Source organism: Heteronotia binoei, chromosome 3 (assembly GCF_032191835.1).
Source record: "Heteronotia binoei isolate CCM8104 ecotype False Entrance Well chromosome 3, APGP_CSIRO_Hbin_v1, whole genome shotgun sequence".
Classification (NCBI taxonomy): Eukaryota; Metazoa; Chordata; class Lepidosauria; order Squamata; family Gekkonidae; genus Heteronotia; species Heteronotia binoei.
The window spans coordinates 66,724,339-66,748,120 of NC_083225.1; the positions used below are offsets into that span (position 1 = coordinate 66,724,339).

The following is a 23,782-nucleotide window of genomic DNA, read 5'->3' on the forward strand; positions in this document are numbered from 1 at the left end:
CTCAGTGATGTTATCAGTGCGGGGGGAGGGCACCAGAACTTAGCCTTGCCTAGGGTGCCAGACAGTCTTGGGCCGGCCCTGTAAATGATTAAAAGCTGTGGTTTATACTGATATGTTTAGCTTTTTGTGAGTAGGATCCTGTTTAGGTGATTTTTGTACCACTAAATATGTCATGTGAATATGCTTCAGTTCTTTCTGGTGCTTCTAGATTTCTAAAATTCTTACTGCACTGAATACTGAATGTCTCAATTTTGTTATTATAATGGGTCACTTAGTGTAATGAATTTGAATTCCTGTGAGAAAGGTGGACTATAAGTGACATTAATAAAAATGTCAAGGAAGCAGAAGAATCAGGCTTTTAACAGGGAGAACAGGCACCCTGTGATCCCTTAGAAACAACTTATTTGTGTTCTTAGGTCTTCCAAAATGATGCATTTAATTCTACTAATTTTAATTAGTAGAATTAGCAGAATGCATTCCATTCTGTTGGAAGAAAATATATACTTGCCATTCTAAGTTTTAAATCATAATAAATGATAACATCTCTGGTATGATTATTTATTGTATGGCAGAGCTACATACAGTAATTGTATAATAATAATCATTTATAAATAAAAGCCCTATGGTGGTGGACAAATCCAGATGACTTAGGGGTACATTCCTTGCACTTAATAAACCATTCTGTCCTCCCACTGGCTGACTCCCCTGCCTCCACCTACTGCAGGCCTAGGAATGTTGAACGAACTGCCAAAACAGTCTTACCTCAGAAACAATAACCAGAAAAAAGCTCAAAGAAAAACCCCAACGGTCATAAATGCTCACAGGAAAAAAGTCTACATGGATTCCCCCCAGGTGGGGATGCAATGGCGGGGCAGGCATGGGCGGGGGACACAGGGGCAGGTGCTGACCTTGGGTGCCCAAGGCCCAAGGGCTGGACCTGGGTTTGCCACAAACTAACATAACCTACTTGTGCATTAGCCAGTGTTAGTTTGTGGCAAGCCAAGATCTGGGTTCACTCTTTTCATCTGAGCTTAGCTTCCCTTACAAGGAAAGCCGAGCTTGGAAAAGAACACACCCTGCTCATCAAGGCAAGAGCAGCCAGGCAGGGCTCCCTGTTCTCCGAGCCCGGCTTCCCTTGCAAGGGAAGCTGGGCTTGGAGAAGAGCCTCACCATCATGCCATCTAGCCACTCTCAGCTTCTCAGTTCTGTGACCTGGGAAGCTGAGAACTGTGGGGCGGGGTGGGGACACCTAGCGGGGCCCCATAGGTGAGGTGGCACCCCAGGCCGCCTCCTACCTTTCTTACTTCCACACATCAGCCATTTGGCAAGCTGGGTCCCTCTGCAGTCCATCAAATATACAAGTAACTTAGCAAAAATATTCTTTAATTATACTTTAAAAAAATCACACCACCAATTGTTACATGTGAATATAATATATTTTGATCCTAAAATAACAACATAAAATATAAATAATACCTGTTCATTCTCATAAATGGAGGTGCATGGTTATCCACAATTATTTTTATCATTATTAATTATAAATCTCTATGGTGCTTTACATGGTATTTTTCCATGTGGGCTTTTCCCCTGTGGGCTTTTTTCCTGGAACCCTCAGAAACAGACTCATCTCAGATTCTTCTCTGTGTCCTCTCTGTCAACCAGCCTAGAAAGGGCTGACATTCTACTGTGGCCTCACAAAATGCATTGCCCACACAGACAACCTCCCAGCACACAAAGCCTCTGAAGGCTCTGAAGGGAGCCAGTGCTGCTACCGCTATGTTACTAGGATAAAGGCCTGGCCCTGCCAGGAGTGTTTGGGTGACTTCAATGTCCATGCCGAGGATGCAGCTTCCACTTGGGCGACAGACCTAGTGCTTTTCATGGCAGCACTGGGACTCTTCCAATGTATAACAGTGCCCACGCACCAGGCTGGGCATACATTAGAACTGATCTTTGCGGCGGGAGTGGGAATGGATCAGATTTCTGCCGAGGAGGTGCCATGGTCTGACCACTATGCCCTGAGGGCATAGTGTGGATATGCCACCTCTACCCCGGTTAGGCGGTGAGCAAGTTTTAGCTCACCCACGTAGCCAGATGGACACTTTGCGGCTTCAAACGGCTATGCGGGATCCCTGGCTCTCTGGCAACTCATTGGATGAACTGGTGGAGAACTGGATCAACCAGCTCTCCATGACCTTCGACGAGATCGCTCCCCAACATCCTCTTCCTCCTCGTTCACGATCCGCTCCATGGTATACCCTGGAGCTGCGATCAATGAAATGGCGATTAAGACAAGTAGAGAAACAATGGCAACATGCTCGCGACGAAGCTACGAGAATATCTTATAGGCCATTTATGTGGACCTATGAGATGGCAGTCCAGGCCACAAAGAAGACTTACTTTGCATCATGGATTGCATCTGCGACCTTGCGCCCAGCACAATTGTTTAGTATAATTCGGTCATTAACAATTTTACCGCATGGTAAACAAAATATTAGAGAATTGGAAGTAGGCTGTGAGGCTTTTGCGAGTTTTTTCGCAGATAAAGTCTCGACCTTCCCGCCATAATTGATACAGTGAAAGAACTTGGGGCACCGAGCGCGTCTTCTGGTCCAGTTCTAGATTCCTTCAGTTCACTCAGCCTGGAGGAAGTCGACAGGATCCTTTTAGCTGTACGCCCTATGACTGGTAGGTTGGATCCATGCCCGTCCTAGCTTATAAAAGCTAGCCAGGCAATGCTACGTGAACCACTACAAGGTATTATCAACAGATCCCTGATAGAAGGGATCTTTCCCACACCCCTTAAAGAGGCTGTGGTCCGTCCCCTCTTGAAAAAACCATCTGCCGATCTGGCCGTATTGGCGAACTATCGGCCAGTATCAAACTTTCCCTTCTTGGGTAAGGTTATAGAGCAGGCGGTGGCAGTTTAGCTACAGGGATTCCTGGAGGACACTTCTGCACCGGATCCATTCCAGTCCAGCTTTCGACCAGGTCACGGGACGGAGACGGTTCTAGTCGCTCTCATGGATGACCTCCTGCAACATCTGAATCGGGGCGGCTCAGCAGTGCTACTATTACTAGACCTGTCAGCTGCTTTTGATACGGTTGATCATCAGCTACTGAGTGGTCGCCTTGCTGACGTGGGAATTCAGGGGTCCGCCTTACAGTTGTTGACCTCCTTTCTCCAAGATTGGGGACAAAGGGTGGTGATAGCGGAGGAGTCCTCCCAGAGGCACTCACTCATATGTGGTGTGCCTCAGGGTGCGGTTCTGTCCCCGATGTTATTTAACATCTATATGCGCCCCCTTGCCCAGATTGTCAGGAGGTATGGACTGGGTTGTCACCAATATGCAGACGACACCCAGCTCTATCTATTGATGGCTGGCCAGTCCGACTGTACCCTGGAAAATCTGGACCTGGCTCTTCAAGCCGTAGCATCTTGGCTCAGGCTGAGTCAGCTGAATTTGAATCCGATGAAGACGAAGGTTCTCTATCTGAGCTGGGGTGGTCCAAGGGGAGGTGTCCAGCTGCCGGCTCCTGATGGGGTGCCATTGATACCGGCCCCTAAGGTTAAGAGCTTGGGCGTGCTCCTTGAGTCCTCCCTTGCAATGGAGGCCCAGGTAGCAGCCACTATTAGATCCGCCTTATTTGATCTTTGGCGGGTGCGGCAGTTGGCTCCTTTTGTGGAGCACAATGACTTAGCAATGGTGATCCATGCTACGGTCACCTCAAGAATATACCACTGTAATGCTCTCTACATGGGGCTACCCTTGACGTTGACTCGGAAACTACAGCTAGTGCAGAACGCTTTGGCACAGCTGTTAATGAGACTCCCCCAGTGGGAGCACATTCAGTCAGTGCTGAAAGAGCTGCACTGGCTACCTATTGTGTTCCGAGTCCATTTCAAGGTGTTGGTATTGACCTTTAAAGCCCTTTATGGTCAGGGACCTGTTTATCTTCGGGACCACCTTTCCCCATATATTCCCCCAGAGAGCACTGTGTTCAGGGACAAAAAATCTGCTGTCCACCCCTGGACCAAAGGAGGCCAGGTTGCGTTTGACATGAGCCAGGGCCTTCTCGGTGGCAGCACCAGAGTTATGGAATGCTCACCCATAGGCCATAAGGGCCCTGCGGGACCTTCCTACATTACACAGGGCCTGTAAGACCGAACTGTTTCAACAGGCCTTCGAAGCTTAAACCGAGAGAGAGCTGCCACCTGACATCAGTTAGAGTATCCGGAGTCCAACCGTCTGAAAAGCAGAACCGCCAACATAGTAATGGTATAGCACTGTGGAATAGTTTTTAAATTTTAATTGTATTAATGTTTTATAGATTTTATTGACTAACTGTTTTAAACTAATGTTGTGAGCCGCCCTGAGTCCGCTTGCAGAGAGGGCGGGATAGAAGTGTAATGTAAATAAATAAATACATTCTTGAGCCGGAGTTAGTAAATTTTGTACTGTATTGTATTCTTAAGCATGTGCCCTTCACAATTGTGATGCATTTAAAGCACTGACTCTCCAAGCAAAAGAACATCAGATGCATTGTTTTTCCTACAATTGTTGTTATTACTGTTATTATTTTTAAAGTTGTGGGGCTCTTGAGAAGAAAATATATTGCAATCCTGCAGCTATGGTTATGATTGGAAATAGTGTGCCTCATGTGGTGTGCTCCAAAAAGGCCTTGTGACAGCATATGTTTACCAAGAAAAGTATATTGGACTTTGAACAGGTGTGTGGAGGCAAATTTGAGATAAAAGTGTAGCTTTATCCTTAGAAACACATTTATATTCATTACTGTATATTTATAATAAGCTGTATCTTTTTCTGTTTGCATCCATTGCATTTGATATTGCCTTCAATACAGAGGGACTGCTTGGGTAACTGAAGCAAGTTGTCTATGAAAAAGGAATTCAGCAACTTTTTAAAGACATGGAAAGTTAACATGTACAATTGTAAGCAAGGTGCTTGAGAACCATTGCTCTGAGAAGGATGGGAGAAATTGATTCCCCAGTTATTGCACCCTTTTTTGGGAATCTCAGCCATTTCCATTTAGTAACTTTTGCCTGATGGTTAAAAGTACTATACTGCTGGAGCTTAGTACTGAAGAAAGGCATGGCTGGTAAATGTTAAATGGATAACATCTGCTGTAGTCAATAGTGGTATTTTTTTTTATAGTCACTAACTCATAATTTATGGTAAGGAGTGCCAGCCAAACTATGAATTGAAATTGCTGAGGAGGGGAAAAGAGGAAGAAAACCTCTTGGTACAGTGCCTGGTTTGAAGCACTCTAAAGACATGTAATGTTCACTTGTGTCTTACATTTGGCATCAGATTACTGGATCCAATGGAGTGTTCCCATGGATGGAACAGTTTCTTTCCTCACAGGGCAGTTTTCTGGCTTTTCCCCTGATGTTGCTCAGAATGCCCCCTGAAATGCTGTTTGGGGTAATGTTTAATGGTGACTACTCTTCCTCCCCATCAGGGATTGTCAGATCTGTGAGCTCCAGTATATAGTGCCAGGAGCTTGGATTTAAAACCCAGTCTTGATAGTATACTTGAGGTCACTGATATCTGGTTTTAGAGTCAAGCCTGCTTCCCTAACTTTGTGGTTGGTTAGCTTCCTAGACTTTTACTCTTTGGCTGAAATTACTGAGCTTTCCTCTCCTTTGCACTCTAGGAATTTCATCCCCAGACTTTCTTTTTATCACCTACCTCCAGAGCAGACTTTTGCCCATCATTTCTGTTCAGTATCAATCTAGAATGCTTTCTTTCACCCCTTTATTCCTCCAAAGGTATCCCCCAGCTTACTACTGTTAGCCTTTTGGGAGAAATCCTGGGGAAAAGACTTCAACAGAATGAGGGGAATCTTATTTTTTTAAAAATAAGGAAAATCTTTATTCCCCTAACAAGATTCTGAATAGGAAAATGGAATGTCAAGAATAGCAAAGCAAAATAGTAAAACAGTTGCATACAGTAAACGAATGCAAACTCTTTCTTCAAGTCTACCTGCTTCCATCTCATTTTCCCATTCTTTATCTTGTTAGGGACCCCTCTATACAAAGGCAGAAAACATGAATTGCCTTGGTGATGTATGGCTGGTCTTGAATGTTTCGCTGGCTATGGAAACTCTCCATTGGATTCAAGCCAGAGATGATCACAAATCACTAGTTAATGCTAAGAACTTCTCTATCTAAAAGCTGTTTTCATATTACATTTTTTATTCACTATCCACATTTGCTTTTTATTTATCCAGTTTGCACTCCCCCTCATTTTCTGTGTTTGTTTAATATTGAAATACTTCTGTTCTTTGTAAACCACACAGAGTTGCCAAGTGATATGTTACAGACAAAAAAGCAAAGGATATTCATTGCTATTATAGATATTGGAGTCAAACTGATCACTCCACATGCTAAGTATACTTCTCAGATCCATCAGCCTTAATTGGATAGGTTGCCATGTGCTAATTTATCTGCTCCACATTATAATTTTCTTTTACAAACCAGAATATATGCTATAATATATTAGTAATTTTTATCCAATGAAAAGGAAACTGATTTTATCAGTGAAATTTGCAAAATTATATTTTCTGAGTTTTAAAAAAGTTCTTCCTGTAAGATAGAGAAATAAATCAGAACAAGAATATTTGTATGATGACATGGGCCTTTACACATCCTCTTTATTGAGTAATTTCTGGGCAGTGTGAATAGCAATAGAAGTTCTTTGGAGAATGAATGTGCCAGTACTGTATCTTAAAAAAAATTATTTCCACAGCAATTTGTGATGGTAAAGAAGAAATGAAGTTTTGCTGTACATGAGATTATTCCCATGAATATCTCTGGATTAGAGACCAAGGGCCAGTTCTTTACTCAGTTTCTGGTATAATATCCAGATACAAAGTTTTAAAAGAAATTGTTATGGGTTATTGGTAGAACCTCTCTTCCATACAAGTGAAAGTAGGCCTTTATTTCAAAGACTTGTTTATTCAAAGACTTGGTGAAGTAGTGTTCGTGCAGCATGGAACTACACACAGTCCTTGCTGAGATGGACAGGTGGGTGTTCTGCCCCTGAAAGGTAAAACATCCAACCGTTTTGCACCTGATCCTGTGGTAGTGCTGCTGCAGCATCCAGTCACATTTCAGAGTTGGGAAAGGAAAATAGCATATTGGAGGGAAATACATGAGCCAGCCTTGCAGAGGTGGTGGTACTGCAGGCAGTAGGGGTGGCTTGGAGACCAAGTAAACCAGCATGTGAGCAGGTGGGCAAGGCAGTGGAGAGGGTGAGAGAGGAGACATAGCCGGGTGAGCTCAGAAGAAAGAGACAGTCACAAAGGGTAGAAAAACTAACAAGACAAGAGAAGAGGCCCAAAAATGGAAAGTATCTGTTGAGGGGGAGGGAAGGAGAAGCATTGAGAGCAGTTGGAGGAAGGAATGAAAAGGGAGAGAGAGGGCCTGGAGAAGCAAGATTAAAAGATCTAGTTCTTTCACAGAAATGCTTCCTGAACATTTGTGTTTTATGCATTGTGTGAACTGATAAAGGTATGGCAGTCTTCCTGACCAGAGAAAAATTGTGAATACAGTTTTTCAGTCCTGCTAGTGTCCTTTACGGAGTTCTGCAGGGATTATTTACAAAGTGCTTGCTCAGCAGAATCCATATAATTGCAGCCCCTCTACATTAATGCACCCATAAGACTTCTGTGTGAATCTAATTATATCCTCTAAGCTAACTTGCAGGTGGCTCACAGATTAAACAGGAGGGGGCATGCTGTGTTTAGAGAGTCACAGGGATTTTGCTCTCTTTCACTGGGTTGCAGCTTCTTTTTGCTAATATGCAAAACAAAGTTCAGTATCACTACACTACTAGCCATCATCGTTCAGGTTACGAAAACTGTACATTTTTGCTTTTTTACACACTCTGTTGTTTCTAAACTGGCTGCTATTTAGTTAAGCATCAGGCTTCTGTACACCTGCTCCCCTCCAGAGTGATCCTTTGGAACAGTCCATTGACAAGGTAGTCACCAAGCCAGCAACGACAATTAGCGCAGATGTTTCAGAGAGCCCGACTAAATCCTTAGTCAGAGAATTTTGTATTTGTCAGTGAATTCAGGAAAATGCCTCTAAATATTGTATCTGTTTTTATTTAAGCAACCTTAAATCGACTGATCTTGGTATTGATGGAAGGTATGTATCTGTACTTGAGATACCAATGGAAGTTTTTATTGTGGGAAATATTAAAAATGAAAAAAAAACCTTTAAATGTTTTTCAAAGAGATGAAACTATTATAAATGCTGCAGTAGTTTCTGAGCAGATGGCATATATTCTAAATTTATTTTATAAAACAAGAGAGTTGTTTCTATTTGATTTTTTTTTTTTAAAAAAATGCCTTTTGTTTAATGTCTGCTGCAACAGCAGATATTTCCTTTCCAAACAAATTAACAGCAGGAGTGAAGACTTTCTTGCTTGTATGCAAAAAATGCTTCTCATCTTACTGACATGTGGGGCTGTTGCAATTCTTAAAGCAGAGGCAGTGAGCACTTGAAGTGTTTGAAGCCCGTGGAGTTCAGAAGAAACTCCCCGTAGTTAGCTTTCTAGGATGCCTGCTGCTATTCTCTTAGTGTGGTGTGCCAGGCATAATGTTCAGCTGCTTCCTGTGAAAAAGAGAAGAATGATTAAGTTATGAAATCAGAATGCTGAAGTCCCAAAGCAGGGCCACTCTTGTTGCTATCTTGATAGAAGGTCATTCAAGAAAGGAGTGTTTTTGTATGATGAACTATTCATTGACGTGAGTCTAGTAGAATCCAAGTGTTATACAATGACTCAGGGGGATTATAAACTGGGGAGCTAGCGGGAGATTGCTGCTAATTGCTGCATTGCCAGAGTAATTTAAACCAGACATTAAAGGGGCTTTTAAAAGTCTCCCCCCTTTCATTTTATATCTAAATATCTACAGCTGTGATAAATCACTATAGTACAGAACAGCAAAGAGCAAGTTATGCTTATAACTTGATAAAAAATATAAATACCAATTATAATTGGTATTTTTGTTTAGGTTGAGGTCAAATACTAGGTATTAGTAGTGTTGGTCTATCTGCTATTACTACCATTTCCTTTTATGTTAGAACACAATATATTCCATGCTTTAGTGTAAAGAATGTGATATCACACACCTGTTTCACTGTACCCACCCATAGCATATCTGTACTGGAAAGTCATGAGTAGACAAGGCCTTCTGATACAAAAACATACTGAGATATGCATACATGTGCAGTCATCACACATGACAGCATACTGTGGTGCTTCATGGCTTTGTGTTATTACAGAAGTGCCCTGGCATTGTTGTGCGTCAGGAGTGTGTATTGATAGCTGTATTAATACACTCTCTCTATAAACCCAAACATGTCATCAGTATTCTTATTGAATGAGGCTAAACAGATCTCTTCTTCTAATGAGACCAGCAGACAAGTTGTGAGACATGCTTTTCCCTTGAATATTACAGCTTCCGGTAGAATAGCTGGTTTGTACAAACACAAATGGATTCATTCAAAGACTGCTGAGGTGGTGGCCCTGCAGATGGAGAGCTGTGCATAAGACCCACATATGCACAGAACTGACTGTACCCACTGTACATCAGACATTTAGAAAAAGCAGTGCAGAAAGTATGAGTAGTCTCCAGGGCCTTTTTTGTGGAAAAAAAACCAGCAGGAACTCATTTGCACATTAGGCCACGCCCCCTGATGCCAAGCCAGTCGGCGCTGCGTTCCTGTGCGTTCCTGCTCAGAAAAAGCCCTGGTGGTCTCCAGATTATTGGTTCTACCTTGTGCCCTTCGTCTGCCTCACCCATGATAGCTCCTGTGCAGTGCATTGTGCATAGGCCATCAGGTGCATGAGTATATGCATGCACACAGTATTCAGCAGTGCTGTATTTGCCCACTGGTTCTCCCTCTTGATGCATGATAGCTGCAGTGATGGAATTGTGACCAAGATGTGTAGGATGCCCACTTTACTATGTACCAGGAGAAAGAAATGCCATACCTACTCTGAGTCACTGCTACAGACAGAATACTGTTTCTGGTTATCAGTGTACATGTGCTAATGACTGGAAGAGGCTGAAGCCAGTGTTATCACACATTTGTTTTAACAGATTTTATTTTCTGATACTGTGTTAGATATTAAAACAGGATATAAACTATAAAAGTTTTTTTTAATTAAAAATACCTTAAAATACAGTCACCTCATGTTCTGAAGGATCATCAGGTCTCAAGTGATACTATTGCATCGCAAAGTAGGATGGCCTTTCAGTTGTTGTCTGCTGGCACAATGGGTGACAGCATTTGTTGTTGCTGTTCCTCAATTTGTGCCATACCTACCCACATTTTACTCTTCTGTATTCTAGGTACAGGGTTTTTAAACGCCTATTTCCATGAATATTTCCTTTAATTTGAACTGGCTGTTCAAGTACTACTTTCCCATAATTCAAGCCACAACTCTGTTCCCAGTTGCTTCACACATTCATTTTTGTATGTTGAAATCACTCTCCTGCCCCCGCCACCTCCTTCAGCTTAATGTGTGGTGCCAATCCCTAACCACATTAGCATAGTTGGAAGAGAGACAGTTCACTTTAGTTCTGGACTTGCAAACGACTGGGGAAAAATGGCCTGATAATTTTATTCACAGCATTAATGTAGTTAAACTTTAGCCTTAGAGTAACTGAAATAGACAAAAAAAATTGGGTTTAAAGTTATCCCACTCGTTTTCTGAACTACAATATTTAACCCAATTATTTAATCAGCTAGAGCTTGAGAAGAGAGTGCAGGCCTGTGGTATGTTTTAGTATGTCATGGGATTTCTTTTCATGTAAAAGTTAATACTTTGTTGAAATATAAACCTCACAGGAAGCTCAAAAAAACAGACATATCAGGGCAGCAGCTCTTGTCATGTTTTCGCTTCTCTATCATTGAGGCGGAGGCTCTGGAATCAGTGACAAGCCTACAGCTTCATTTTCTAAGGAAAGCTTCAACAAATAGCGTGGATTTAAACCATTTAAATGACAGGTTGAATTTAGTTTACATTACAGGAAGAAAAACTTCCTGACTATAAAAATACTGACATGTTTTTTTCCCCACACTTGATGTTTTTTAAGACATCACTCTTGATCTGCCATACACAGCCAGAGAATGTCATTTTATGTATCACATGAAGATAAACATGAGGCACCAGTCAGCTGCCCATCTGTCAAGGTGTTTTATTACCATATAAAGACTTTGTGCAGTAAGGCTATAGCTCCACTGCTGTTAAAAGCACCTTGGAGACCAATAACAGCTTGACTGCGTCTTGCCCTTGCACTCAATTAAGCAAAGAAGGAAAGAAACTGAGCAGTTGCAGATCAAGTATCTAACATTAAATTAGTTAAAATAATTGTTTGCAGCTTAGTTTCATGGAATTAAATGGTTGATTTTTCTCAGCTTGCATCCATCAAGGAAAGAATATATTTTGGGCTGTCCTAAGAGTTCTATTTTTGTTAAAATCCCTACCACATTGTTGTAGTGTTTAGCAAATGAGTGTGTTAAAACTTAATAATTATTGTTTTGGTTGACATATGCTCTTGCAATATGTGTTCTTTCTAGAACTAGTTGAAAAACATAATAGGTTTTGATTTGATATTTCTGATTGGATAGATTTTCTCCAGGAGAGAGAACCAAGTCAGAGAGGCCCACAGAGTTTGTGTTTATTTTTATTTCAACCAGTCACTTTATTGTAGGTTACTAGACTTCATGTAGCTATACAATACAACACTTTTATTGTCCTGCAAGTCTCTGCTTAAACTTTCCAGCTCAGTCAGGACCTCATGGGGTTCCTAACTCAAGACAAGCCATTATTTTTCAGCTTATATCCTACCCATTTAATAGTAAGATTCATGATATTACTTTCCAGTCTTTTAGAGTGTGTAGATAACACATGTGAAGCACCTTGAACAGTTCATAAAAGTGAATAAAATATATATCGCACACACATATACACTAGGTGGTGTTATGTTATGTATAGAATTTATCATGTATGAAGAAAGTTCCTTCCCAGTTCCTGAGAACCAGTTTGATGTAGTGGATAAGGGTGCAGACTCTAATCTGGGAGAACTGGGTTTGATTCCCTACTCCTCCACATGCAGCTGCTGGGTGACCATGGGTCAGTCACAGTTCTCTCAGAGTTTTCTCAGCCCCATCTACCTCACAGGATGTCTGTTGTGGGGAGAGGAAGGGAAGGTGACTATAAGCCACTCTGAGACTCCTTCAGTTAATAAAGAGTGGGGTATAAAACCAACTCTTTCCCCTTCTTCATCTTATTCTTCATCTCCATCTTAATTTTCTTCTTCGTCATCTTCATTTTCATCTTCTATGTGTACACTGAACTGTTCAGAAAAGTGCTAAGTAAACGTATTGGAGAAGGACTTTACTCTTACATTTTAAAAAAATACTTACATAACATCACCTAGTGATTTCTTGTAAGTGGAAGTTATGCCGCTCATGCTCAAGGAGGCAGTGATTAGAACAGCTCTGAAAAAACCCTCCCTAAGCCCGATCATGTTGGAGAACTTCCAGCCAGTCTCCAGTATTCCATTCTTGGGAAAGGTGCTAGAGCAGATTGTTGCTTCTCAGCTTCAGAAGCTCTTGAAAGAGACTAATTTTGTGGACCCATTTCAATCTGGCTTTAGGATGTGATTTGGAACAGAGACTGCTCCTAGGATTTGTTTTAAATGTGTGTGTGTAATATGTGTGTGTTCACTTTTATGAAGCTGGGCGTGCCCTCACTCACTCACACAGGACCAAAGCATAGCACCTTCTGCGGTAGACATAATTGTTTCATTTCCATAGTTGTCTCTGTAACTCCCGCACTCTGCGGAGCTCCGCATGTGGGGTTCAGCCTTCTGTTGTGTGTCCTTATATCCACTGATAGTCTGACACAGAAAAAGAAGCACAGCTACTCCAACCATGCCATTCAGATGCCACCAAAATTTATATAGTGAGAACCCCACTCCCACAAAAGGCTGTGTCCTCTGCCAGAGGGAATTTCAAAAGGGAATTAATGCTCCTAGGAGTAGCCTTTGGCAAAACAAGACATTAGGGTAGCAACAAGAGCATCATAGAAATGCAGTTTTGCAGAAGCTTCCCAGAACCTCATTGAGTAAAGCGCTGCTACGAGAAGGAGTAAGAAGGTTGAGCATTCACCAGAGAGAAAGCTAGACATAAAATAAAGCTTGTCTTTTGGTGAATCAGCAACAAAACTGGAGGATGAGGAAGGGCTAGAAAATTTAAACACCACATATTTCAGTGAATTCTTCTAACTACATGCACAGCTGAGCATTTAGGACAAAGGCATACCATGAGCCACTTGGAAACCTCTGGTGGTTGACGTGTCTAAACCAGTATACTGGACATGCCAATGCATGAAAGACTGAAGAGAAGTATGTAGTGGTGCAGAACAGCATAGGCTTCCCATGCCTGAAGTTCAAAGCTGCATCTGATTAGCTACCTGTCATCCTGCAAAGAGTCCAAGCACAACTGACACAGGATTTGCACCATCAGTCCCTATCACAGGGGTTGGGCTCTTCATGCGGATTGGCTGCAAGAACCACCAAAATATTTCTGTCCACCCACTCCCATTCATTCCAACACAACCTGTATTCTCCATCTTCCCTCCCCCCATCATGTATTCAGAATCTGAAGTGTTCATAATACAACAAGCAGTGAATGGCATAAGTTATTTGGTAAGTACTTTGTTTATGCATTTCTATGGCATGTGTCTCGGCTATCATCACCATATCTTTCTTTGATTGATTTGGAAACAGTGTTGTATTATTTTCTTTGAACAGCTGAGCCTATAAAATATGACAGAAGAATAGTTTTGTCAGTATGCCTGATGAGGTATTTCTAATTTTGACGAACAGCTACGTTTCTAATAGTGTGAAGAGCTTGTAGTGATAGTGTGAATGTAGCCTGCAAAAGATCTGTCACAGGGGCATTTATCAGAGGAGGAGCCGACGTCACAACATAATCCTGCCTGTCACCGAAGCATTTATGAAATGTTACGTCTGCTTCTGAACTTAAATACAGATTTAGATTATAGAGGAATTAATATATTTCAAGTGAAGCATCTCAGACTAGAAATATTTCTAGACGGCCTGCGGTACATTTCACTGACCCATTAGTAAGACACAATATGGCATTGTCAGACAATTTTAATTAGTTCTTTGTGCTGAAAGGCCCTAGCCATGCATTCATGCATTATCTCTAGCTTCAGAGAGTACTTGATGTTTTAGGTGCTTCCTCTCTCAATGATTTCATTGCGTAAAACAGAGCCATGTTAGATATGCTGCTACCGACCTGAGGTAGAAAGATAGTGCTGCTAGCTACAGACATCCAAACCAGGCTGCAGGTGTGAGTGGCAGTAAGAGGTATTTTAAGGAAATAACGGAATTGGAAATATAAGAATTGGGACAAGGAAACTGAAGCAAAGACAAATAAGATGAGGCTGCAAAATCTGAACAAAGCTTCAGAAAAAAACCCTGATGTTATGGGTACATCCCCATGGCATTAAATTTGATGTTGCAGAAATTTTGCTGATTATGTTCTCAGCACACTCAGTTTTATATCTGGCTTAACTAGAGTTTATCCATCTTGTGGCTGCAGTGTGTTATGTGGTCATGTGTATATTGTCTACACTACTTTTCAGAATGCCATCCATTAATTGTTCAGGTATCTGCCATTTCTCTAAACTAGTGTATAATTTTCTTTCACTTGTTTCTTAGAGACAATGAAAATAATTTTTAAAGTGGCCAGTAGAGGGGAGAATTTCACTTGAAATGCTGACAACAAGCAACTAAATTTTTTCATGAATAAAGAGAAAGATAGCTGAATATTCCTCTTTTGTAACATTTGTCAACTCTTGGTTTTCTAATTTTATCAAATTCTCAATTGATAACTAAATGTCTAGCATATCACCTTGCTTTACTGTTCGGCAGTAAATATCAGCTGCAAGGCTGGTAAACTCCACTGAAATATCAACAAAAAAATTAGCAAAAATATACATGTCAGCTGCTAAGTTTCAGATACAATAGCAGCAAAGTCCCATTGTAAGCAAAGAGATACAGCTATATACAGCTAAGTTTCATTCCTTGTGGGTATGCATAATAAATGTGTATATGTGTATGCATAAAAAATTAAAGTATCCAGTAGAACCTTTAAGACTAACACATTTTACTGTAGCATAAGCTTTCGAGAAACACAGCTCTCCAGATGCATGATGATGAGAGCTGTGTTTCTCAAAAGCTTATGCTACAATAAAACTTTTTAGTCTTGCAGCAACAGACTAACACGGCTAACTCCTCAGGATCTATACAAATTAAATACTCTTAAAATTACTCTAGACTTCTTAATGCTTGCCAGAAAGCGGTATTTTAAAGCTCATAAATACAGTAAGTAAACTGTACTGGGTTGCTATCTTTTCTGCCATACCTAAGAAAAGTACACACAATTGTGTTCATTTGCAGAATCCTTCCTACTGTGAAAACTTGTTTAGGTTTTCACTTGATGCTTTACTGGTTCACACATCTTTTGGATGAACAGTTTATATCTCACCAGATTCACAATTTACGCTCATTGTTTTTTTGCAATCCAGAATCCTTTGCTGAAGGAAGTTCTTGCATTTCAAGGTGCCATTTCTAAACACTTAAACCACAATATATTGTATTGTTGGTGAGAAAAACGCAACTTTTCCTCCAAATAGTAGGACTTGTAAGGTTTTCAGATTTAAGCTGCATGTTTTGGGTAAGAAGTCATGTCAGATGGTGATCTCAGTCCATTTGATCTAGGAAACCCAATATAATCATTTTAAAGGTACTTAACAACAGTGCTAGGAACCCCGTGGCGCAGGGTGGTGAGCTGCAGTCCTGCAGTCCAAGCTCTGCTCACAACCTGAGTTCGATCCCAGTGGAAACTGGGTTCAGGTAGCCGGCTCAAGGCTGAATCAGTCGTCCATCCTTCTGAGGTCGATAAAATGAGTACCCAGCTTGCTGGGGGGAAGTGTAGATGACTGGGAAAGGGAATGGCAAACCACCCCATTAAAAAGTCTGCCATGAAACCATGATGTGATGTCACCCCAGAATCAGAAACAACTGGTGCTTGCATAGGGGACTACCATTACCTTTTAACAACAGTGCTGCAGTTTTAGTTTTCTTCTTTGTTTACTATCTTTCTATTTGTTTAAGATTAACAAAACTAATTTCACATTGACAATATTAGCCAAAATGACATGTTTCTATGAGATGCTGGTGTTTCAGTCTACTCAGTGTAAAAAATACATTGAAACATTTTGTTTGCATCCTATCATTTCAATTCTTACATTTTCCATGCCAGCAGGTCGGTTTGCTCTGTTTGGCCTATGCAGGTATCTTTGTTTAGACTGTGTTATTTTTGCAACTAGTGACAGAGATGTTGTAGGTCTTCTTCTGGCACTCATTAGACCTTCTGGCACTCATTAGTTAATAGACCTGACTAGTACTAGATGCTAACAACGTTGCCTGCCTGCAAAATATTTCTGTCTTGCACTCAAATTTTTAACCTCTTGCTTTTTTCTCTTTTCAGACTTTTTTCTGTGTTCAGCGAGAGATTCTGGATTTATTTATGTATAGGTTTATCTGTTGTAGTGACCTAAAATATGAAAAACAGGAAATTACCACAAGGGCTCATACTGTTTACAATCCCCTATAAAAAGATTGTGTTCTTTACAGTGACCAACAATCATATTTATTATATGCATGATGCAACTCAGTCTTCTCCCACATAATGACCCATACTATGATTCATGAATGGAATGTATTTTGTATTTAAGTCTTATTTGAGAAATTTTCAGAGAGTATTTTTAAATAGCCTTCCCCACATATCTCTATAGACAGAAGCAAAAGCCTAATATCTGTTTTGTCTTACGCCTAATCTTTGATTATCAAAGACTCCCTGAGGAGAAATTGGAGTACTGCTAGAGGATGATTCTCCAGTTCTTTATCCTATATCCTTATATGTTTGATTGGATTTGATGTAATCAGTCTTTCCCAATACATTTGGTAATTTCTTCTTTTCTGTCAGCTTTAAGCTACCCTAGTGTTCTACAGAATTGGCAAAATCATATTTCCTGCCTTTCCCTTTGGTAATCCTGTCTGCAGGTAGGGATTCATATATCACTCTTTTTTCTGACATGGTGGGGGCTCAATATAGCAAAGTCTGAGAACTCCTGGTCTGCTCTGTTCCTCTGTTTGCTTGGCTGCTCAGGAAGATGAATTTGGTGGTGGATATTGTAGCACCAGGAATGCCATCTGAAAATGATGTTCATGTGGCCAGGAGCTATCTTACGAAGATCTTGAGAAGCTCCATGAGGTATGACACTGATTTTAAAGTCCCGCGTTCTTTTGCTCTGATATGAAAACTTCATACCTCTTGTCAATAAACAAGGATCTGTTCTTTCTTTACAACTTCTTTTATTTATGATGAATGTCTTCCACCTTGCAGTTCAGTAGTTTACTCGGCTTATACCATGTATAGTTACTAAGACAGGTTGATTATTCCACAGAAAATGGTACTGAAACTAGATCAGTGGTATGGTTTGTACTATTCACATTTAACACTAGATGATAATCCTTTTATCACCTTGTGATTGTGGAGTGGGCTACAAATCTGTGTAAACTAAATTTGCATGTGAAGAGGTCTGTTGTAACATGAAGAGGGTAGCACCATGGGAGATAATTTATGTAGGCTTTGGGAATTTTGGGGAGATGGGTTGATTTTGCAGTGTCACCTGTCGATACCTCTATTTAATATCATATGTCTTCTGCTGTAGTTATCTGTAAATGCTCTGGGCTGCGAAAAAGTTTAAAAATTTGCTTCAGAACAAGCTGACACCAGTGCTTAGTTTCTCAAATGAAAGAGTGAAGGTATCAGATTAGATTTATACAATAAAACTATTGTTAGAACTAGACTTGCCTACCTTCAGATGGAATAGTAACAAAAGGAAAAAACTATAAAAGTAACAACTGTTGATACAAGTCTTAGCTTGCTACTCTATCTTTTGAAACAATTTATTATCAGTATTATCGACAAAAAACACTACACACTAGAGGCCAGATTTTAACAACATTGGCAAAATTACAATAGAGAGTTGATAATACAGCAACAGCAGCAGCAATAGATTGCCTAGGTAACTATCCATTTCATTCACCTTCAGGCTGTAGTAAACTAGGTAAAGCCTTGAATTCAATAAGGGGAATACCCAATATTTTCTTCAAATTTATATTTAGACACTCTCCAGCTTTTACAATTGTTGTAGAGACAGTTGCAGTTGGAGCTTCAGAGATCAACAGTCTTCTATTAGGGGTTACTCTTTGTCAGATTCAAAATGCCTCTGGTGGCTGGAGATCTTCTGGGATTACAGCCAATGCTCCCTCTAAACTGTGGAGTCTTGTGAGCAAAAATTCTACTAAAACTGTGAACTGCTGCATAAATTAGTTTGCTCTGGGGCCATCTTTCTTGAGCTAAGGCAGAAATGTGTGAGCTGGAGGCTAAAAAACTGTGAGCTAGTTCATGCTAACTCAGCTTAAAGGGAACACTGATTACAGCCGATCTCCAGCTATCAGATCAGTTCACCTAGGAGAAATGGCTGCTTTGGAAGATGGGCTGCATTATATCACTGAAGTCCCTCCCCTCCCCAAACTCTGACCTTCTCAGGCTCCCCCTCCCCAAATCTCCAGCTATTTCCAACCCAGAGCCGGCAACCTTAGTTAGAACCTGTTCAAGAGGTTAATAATGAGTAAAACTAAATGTTATTTTCTTATATTTGTAAGTTGTAGTCATAATTGCTTTGCTCAAGTCTTTTGCCAAGTCTCACATTAACATGCTGAAGAGTTTTTAGTGTACATAGTGACTCAGGTCTTACAAAGAAATTAGGAAACATTGATGAAGAAAACCACATTTCGTAACATATTGGTCCTCAGTTAGCTTCACCTATTAAAGGAACTGCACTTCAGTGGTATTAACACCATTCTCTTTTCAAACAAGTTAGCAAAAAGTATAAAATGGCAGAGAAAAGGCCAATTCTGTGGTAAATAATTAAAAGAGGTTTACACATTTCAGGTATGGTGTTAAAGCTAAATCATGTATCTGGAAAGCATGGAAGACTGTTGTTTTAGTCTATAGCAGACAGCATGTCAGCTAGGCGGAAAATGAATAAAAACAAGCTTCACATTGCTCTGAACCCAACTTTGTAAACAAACTTGAACAACCAAGACCCAACAGTCTTGCCCTCCTTGCTAGCCTTCTTAGTCTCCTGCTTGTCACTGCTGCTGCCCCCTCCTATTCCAAATGGTCCTAGGCAGGACAATAGTGTGAGTAAGCAGGTAGTACTGGGGTGACAAGAGTGATAGGCTTGGGCTAATGTTTGTTTGGCTAGCTTTTTATTGAGTGACAAAATGAGATTCCCATTTCAGCTGAAGAATATCTGATAAATTTTAATATCATATTTTAGCCACTCCAGTTTGAAAATGTGATCTGTCATAATATCTCTGCAAGTACAGAGTTCTCCATTTCCACACCTTCATGCATGTATACAATCCTTAATTTGTTTAAAGAGTATTTTACAAGCAGTTCAAAAAAGTTAGCCTGTGGGGATTTTTTTCATTATTTATTTTATACTAAAAAGACACTCTCAGCCTTGTCTGATTGTGTAAGTGCACTGTCTGTATTTCAGAAAAATTTTGGGGTGTGGTGTCTTCTCCCCCCCCCCCCCCACACAATATGATTTGTTAGAGTGGCATAGACAATTCTGTATTCTTTTTCTTGAATCTATTAATTAGCTCTAAAGTGGGTTTGTTTTTATTGGTGTTGATTACAAATTTATGAGGAAAATGTTTATGCTTTTTTTGTTTCAGAAAAAATGACCTAACCTGCAGGCCCCACTCCTGGCATGCAACCAAATTTACCGAGAATCAGTCTGAAACAGCCACATCACGGCTGTCTTCGCCCAATGTCTGCGCTTCATGGCACTCCCGATATCATGCAAGGTGAGTTCCTGTTGAAAGTTCCAACATAAGGGAAATAGTTTGCCTTATTTTGTTCTTATCTTTAAACTGCCAACAGGGTGCAATATGTTTTTAGTTTTTCATGGGTGAAGTAACTTGCCTAATGAGAGCAATCAGTATATCATGTGTCTGGCAGTCATTAGTATGCAGCATTCTCTGTTATGCAAATAGGATTATATCTGTGGTTTCTGCTGACAGGTATTTCTCCTTTCCTCTCTAGGACTGTATGTAGGTATCAGGTTTCAAGCCTAAAAACTTTTTGTGGTCAGATGGACCTAGAAATATACTTTCTTCTTCAGTAACGTAAGGGCAAGGTGGTAGAAACCGAAACACATAATTCCAAGACAGTTCTTTGGCAATAATATATGCACAGTCTTTCCTTTGTACATCTGAGGAACTGTTATACAATTACTTTCTCTAATTTTGTCTGTGCTTGCTGTGTAGCAATTAATAAGATATGGGTAGGGCACATAATTGCCATTTCGATCATTGAAACTTCCTCAGTAATTACTACCTGTGTGAGGACATCTTTGAGACTTAAAAAAAAATGCACCTTTGTTTGATCTGCAAAAATGTTCTCATTTAAGTATACTATCATCTAACTGCAGTCTCTTAAAAACTTTCACTTTATCAACAGTTTTTCTAAAATTATCTGGATTTCTGTTGTGTATGGAAAATAGTAAAAAAATGTCCAAAACCTACTAGCAAGTTCATTACGTATTTCCTATCCATAGGATTATTTATATATTTTTCATGCAACTGAATACAAAATATCAGATGGTTCATGCTGTGCATATTAAAATAAAAACTTTTTAGTCAGTCTCAGTCCTTTCTCATTAAAAGTGCTTGTGCTTGGTAAACAGGACCAGCCCTAGACTGTCTGGCACCCTAGGCAAGGCTAACTTCTAGCACCCCGTCTGCACTGATAATGTCCCCACATGGGGGGCCGCACCCAGAAGGCTGGTGCTCTAGGCAATCGCCTATTTTACCTAGTGGCAAGGCCAGCCCTGTTGGCAAATAAGAGTCTTTAAATGTTCACCACTTGGACTATAAATTGCAACATCTGAAACTTTGTGGCTTAAGAATTCAAAAAGAGGTCCCCCAAAGACATCATCCCCTGGGCCAGCGTTGCCCCTCGTGTCAATTTCTGAAGGAGACATTGAAGCAGAACAGGTGGCAATTTTGGTTCCGGATGTTTCTGAATCCAAGCCCAATCAAGCAGTTCCATGGTCCCAGCCCCTGATGCCTGCATCTTGGCCATCACATCCTTTTTCTTATCTTACGTCACCTGTGTACTTAGCTGAATGGGACAACAGCTATGTCCTTGGATCCAAGTCAGACTTGAGTTAATACTGTGCTTTGCAATACAAGACCCCTTTGCATTCATCAGCCACAGTTTCCAGAAGGCTTCCTTTGCTGATTCTGGTGGCAGATGCAGAGGACAGCAAGGATAGAACTGTCAGTTCAGATTCTGGCTCTGATTTTACAACTAACTCTAGCCCTGATGGATGGATGGAGATCCTGCTCCTACATCCTGCACTGAAGATCTTCATATATATGGATAGCATATGATTAGAATTGCTCAATCTCTTGTGATTGATGTGGCCACATCCAACCACAAATCCAAGGACAAGATTTTGGGGCATATCTACATTGAATCACTAGGTATTATTGCCTTTCCCATGTTGGAAGGCTTACTTAATTCAACACAAGAGTTCTGTCAAAAACCGACATCTCTCCAAGCCACATTAAGGAGAGCTAAAAATTTCTACAGAACAAAATGTGAGACAGTTTTTAAATTGCACATTCTCCTTCCTTCTCCTTGGTGAGAGGAAGTGCAACCTAAGGGCCAACAGTCAAATCATGCTGTCCCTACCAACAGAAGGTTTTTTGTCATTGGCTGCAAGAGCTATTCCTCTGCATCTCTTGTCCTCAGGGTGGCCAGCTACCAGACCATTATAGCTGGTTCCCAACTTTTCTTATGGGAAAGGATTCTCCCCTACCTAGAGCTGCTGCCAGAGGATAAAAGACCCCTCAATAAACTGTTTCAAACCAAGGCTGTCAAACCAAGGCAACAAATTAATATGGGCCATCATGCAGCTGATTCTGCAGCTAGAGCAATGGCAAGCTCCATCCTTCTATATTTTGGCATGCCTAGTTGAAGTGGACTACTCTATCAATGGAGATAAGGCTTATAGTGGAGGCCCTTCCTTTTGAAGGTGCACCCTTGCTATCCAAAAAGACTGATAAGACTTTCATAGATAAAGAAAAATAAACAGATGGCCTGATTTCTGGGTGTGTTGCATCCAAACCTCTCCCAACCAAAATTGCGGTTTTTCCCCTTCCACCAACCTTGGTGGTCATCCAAAGAGAATATTGTTATGTTAGTCCATCACAGCCCCAGTATCCTGTTACCAAATATTTTGGCCCAAACAGGGCTGTGAAAGGGTGCCCCCAGGCCTAGACATGGGAACCAGTCTCAGACTTCCAGGGAAATTGCCCAAGCTCAGAAGGCTGCATTCTGACTACTTCAGCCAAATTTCAGAACAAGCTGTCCCATTTCCTGGCTATGTGGGAAGCTGTTACTTCTGACCAGTGTCCAGACTTCAACTTGGGTATAAGTTAGAATTTCAAGATATGTCCCCCTTTTCCGCTTTGAGGGTGATAATTTTACACCCGGCTTAGAGGAATAGCTATGAGCTCTCCTTGACAAGGTGCATTTGAAAAAGTCCCTGAACCTCAACCTTTGGAAGACTTCGATTTGTGCCTTTTTTTTTATAGATAAAAAGAATGGGAGGGTTAGGCCCATCCCAGACCTTAGAGATCTAAACAGACTTCTTATGGTTTCAAAGTTCCGCCTGGTCTCTAGTTTCAGTTATGCAGTTATTAAAGTTGAATTTATGGTTTATCATGATTGATTTGAAGGACACTTATTTCTGTATTTCCATTCATGATCAACACTGCAAATACCTGCAGTTTCACGGTGGGAATCAGGTTTTTCAGTACAATGTGTTACCCTTTGGTTTGACCACTGCCCCTAGGGTGTTCACCAAATTATGGCACCTGAAATAGCCCACCTGCATCTTCAAGGGTGTACAATATTTCCATATTTGGATTATTGGCTTCTGGTACTGCGTTCTAAGGAAGAGCTGATTACTCATTGCACTCTGATCCTGACTACCTGTGAGCAGTTAGGCCTTCTTAATAATTAAGAAAAGTCTAGAATGGTCCTCTCCCGGATGACACATTTTGTTGGGGCTATTATATATTGTGTCTGCTAAAGAATTTTTGCTACCTAGTGTTGAGTCTTTCCTTAAACTGGTGAGATACTTAATAAATAACCACTTCCAATTATTCCATCCATTGGGGCACATGGCTTCTACCACAGCAGTACTACCTCTGGCTGGTACCAGTTGGTAGTTTCCTAAATTTATGGTTTTTATCTTGCTTCTGCCCTCAAGTTCATTCCCATTGGCATAGATTCTCTATTCCCAGGCCAGGTGATCTTCTGTTGAGAATCTGCTACAGGGTACCCCATTTGCTGTTCCAGAGTATGAAGTCACTTTGACCACGGATGCTTCACTTTTGGGTTGAAGGGCTCACTGCATGGTTCTTTTTGCCCAAGGGGTCTGATATAGGCAGGACAATCAGTTGAACATATTGGAACTAC

At 40.8% G+C, this 23,782-nt stretch overlaps 1 protein-coding gene across 3 annotated transcripts in view; it reads left to right on the forward strand.

The window, feature by feature from the left end:
* Positions 1 to 23,782, forward strand: part of SHROOM2 (shroom family member 2) — a 173,340-nt gene that overhangs the window by 91,167 nt on the left and 58,391 nt on the right. For 2 of the 3 annotated variants that reach the window (XM_060233944.1, XM_060233945.1), the window contains exons 3-4: positions 17,315 to 17,419; positions 19,963 to 20,094. In XM_060233944.1, the coding sequence (XP_060089927.1) occupies positions 17,315 to 17,419; positions 19,963 to 20,094 (237 nt within the window). The remainder of the gene's footprint in view (positions 1 to 17,314; positions 17,420 to 19,962; positions 20,095 to 23,782) is intronic. The other variant, XM_060233946.1, reaches the window with a different exon arrangement.